The following is a 1,816-nucleotide window of genomic DNA, read 5'->3' on the forward strand; positions in this document are numbered from 1 at the left end:
GAACTTCGGGGAAGGGAGGGAGGGAGGGGATGGTAGGGGGAAAACAATGGAGGGGCTAACAATGTTCAAGAGGAAGTGTACTCATTACCTCACTCATGTAACTGTAACCCTCTGTATAGTATCTTTACAATAAAAAAAAAAAAGAAATAAGGCAGTGATAGAACTGAAAGCCTCAGCAACTTAAGTCTAGAATTATTAAACACTGAACAACAGATACCAACTCCAAAAAAAAAAAAAAATCACACTGCATTAAGGGAACCATTGTCTCTGTCTCACCTGAGCGTCAGCTGCTACACCTTACGTCCCTGACACTATTAAATGCTGTGTGGCCCGTCAATCTGAGGCAAGATTGTGAATATATTTACTGGTGTCCCTACCCAGTTAAAAACAAATTACTTCTGGATTCTCTGTTTATCGGGCTAGAAATTAAACTTTGCCAAGGGTTGCGGGTTGTTTTTTTTTTTTTTTTACCGGCGGCAACATCTGAGTTTTAGTTATCACTTTTTATTACGTTTACTACTACCAGTTTCCAACAGCTGTTAAACATTATATACCCCATTAAGTTCAAATAGGATAAGAAGACAGGTGTAGCGAAATGCTCTTGCAATCCCTAGCACGAGGGAGGCTGAGGCAGGACAATCACAAGTTCAAGGCTAATCTGGGGTATATAGCAAGACCCTGTCTCAAGAAAACAATCACCCAGTCAATCAAACTAACAGAAATACAATGGGAATCAGTGTCCCTTCATCTTTGAAGCCAGTACTGGTAGCATTCATCACTGCAAGTACTCTAATTTTGTGCTTACAAAGGGTTCACTCCAGAGGTAGCTACTCAATTCTTACTCTGATATTGTCTTCTACTCACTGCATTTGAGAACCAATAATCAGAAGACTGTGATTCTTGAAGAGTGTATTTGTTCCAACTACACTCTTTGAAAATGGGAAAATAGCCACAGAATGAATTGAAAATTCCACCAGATCTACCCTAAAGTAAGTATAGTTCAAATTCTCTTTTCTCAAATAGCCATCAAAGGCCTCATCCAAATTAAGGGGGCATAAAGATATTATCTCTCAGCGGGTGGGGGCGTAGTTCAGTGGTAGAGCCAGTGCTTAGCACGCAAAAGGCCCTGGGTTCAATCCCTGATGTAGGGGAGGAAGGGAGAAAGGAGGAAAATACGGTATTTCCCTTTCCTAAGTGCACATTTACACTAGCAAATAGCATATAGTCATTTCATCGTGTGTGTGTGTGTGTGTGTGTGTGTGTGTGTGTGTGTGTGCATTTTAAATTCTGGTCACATTGCAAAAAGACACACTTTCAGGTCTCTGAAAGCCAGGACTAGAGATGTGGCTTTAGTGCCTTACTACAAACTATGCAACCCTGAGTTCAAGCCTCAGTATTGAACAAAAAAGGTTTGTTTTTTTATTGATGGCTGCAAGTGCTTCTTCATACCTGTAACCATAGCTACTCAGGAGGCTGAGAGCCAGACTGTTACAATTCAAGGTCATCTCAGGCAGAGATGACCTTGATTTCTACTAGACTCCATCTCCAAAATAGAGCCTACAGTAAAAGCAGGTAGAAGAAATCCAAGGTCTGAGTTCAAACCTCAGTACTACCAGAGAGAAAAGGAAAGGAAAGGTAAGGAAAGAAGGAAAGAAGGAAGGAAGGAAGGATGGAAGGGAGGGAGGGAGGGAGGGAGGGAGGGAAAGAAAGAAAAAAGGAGAGAAAGAAGGAAACAAAGCAGAAAAAGAAAGATTGAGGGAGTGAGAGAAAGGCAGGCAGGCAGGCAGGCAGGAAGGAAGGAAGGAAGGAAGGAAGG

The 1,816-nt window shown here is 41.8% G+C and overlaps 1 protein-coding gene across 1 annotated transcript in view; it reads left to right on the top strand.

Moving 5' to 3' along the window:
- Positions 1 to 726: 726 nt before the first annotated feature.
- The window catches only part of Ggt6 (gamma-glutamyltransferase 6), a 5,713-nt gene continuing 4,623 nt past the window's right edge, over positions 727 to 1,816 (top strand). The window contains exon 1 of the mRNA XM_013013152.1: positions 727 to 784. Coding sequence (XP_012868606.1) covers positions 727 to 784 — 58 coding nt within the window. The remainder of the gene's footprint in view (positions 785 to 1,816) is intronic.

This window comes from Dipodomys ordii, unplaced genomic scaffold (assembly GCF_000151885.1).
Source record: "Dipodomys ordii isolate 6190 unplaced genomic scaffold, Dord_2.0 Scaffold19, whole genome shotgun sequence".
NCBI classification, from domain to species: domain Eukaryota; kingdom Metazoa; phylum Chordata; class Mammalia; order Rodentia; family Heteromyidae; genus Dipodomys; species Dipodomys ordii.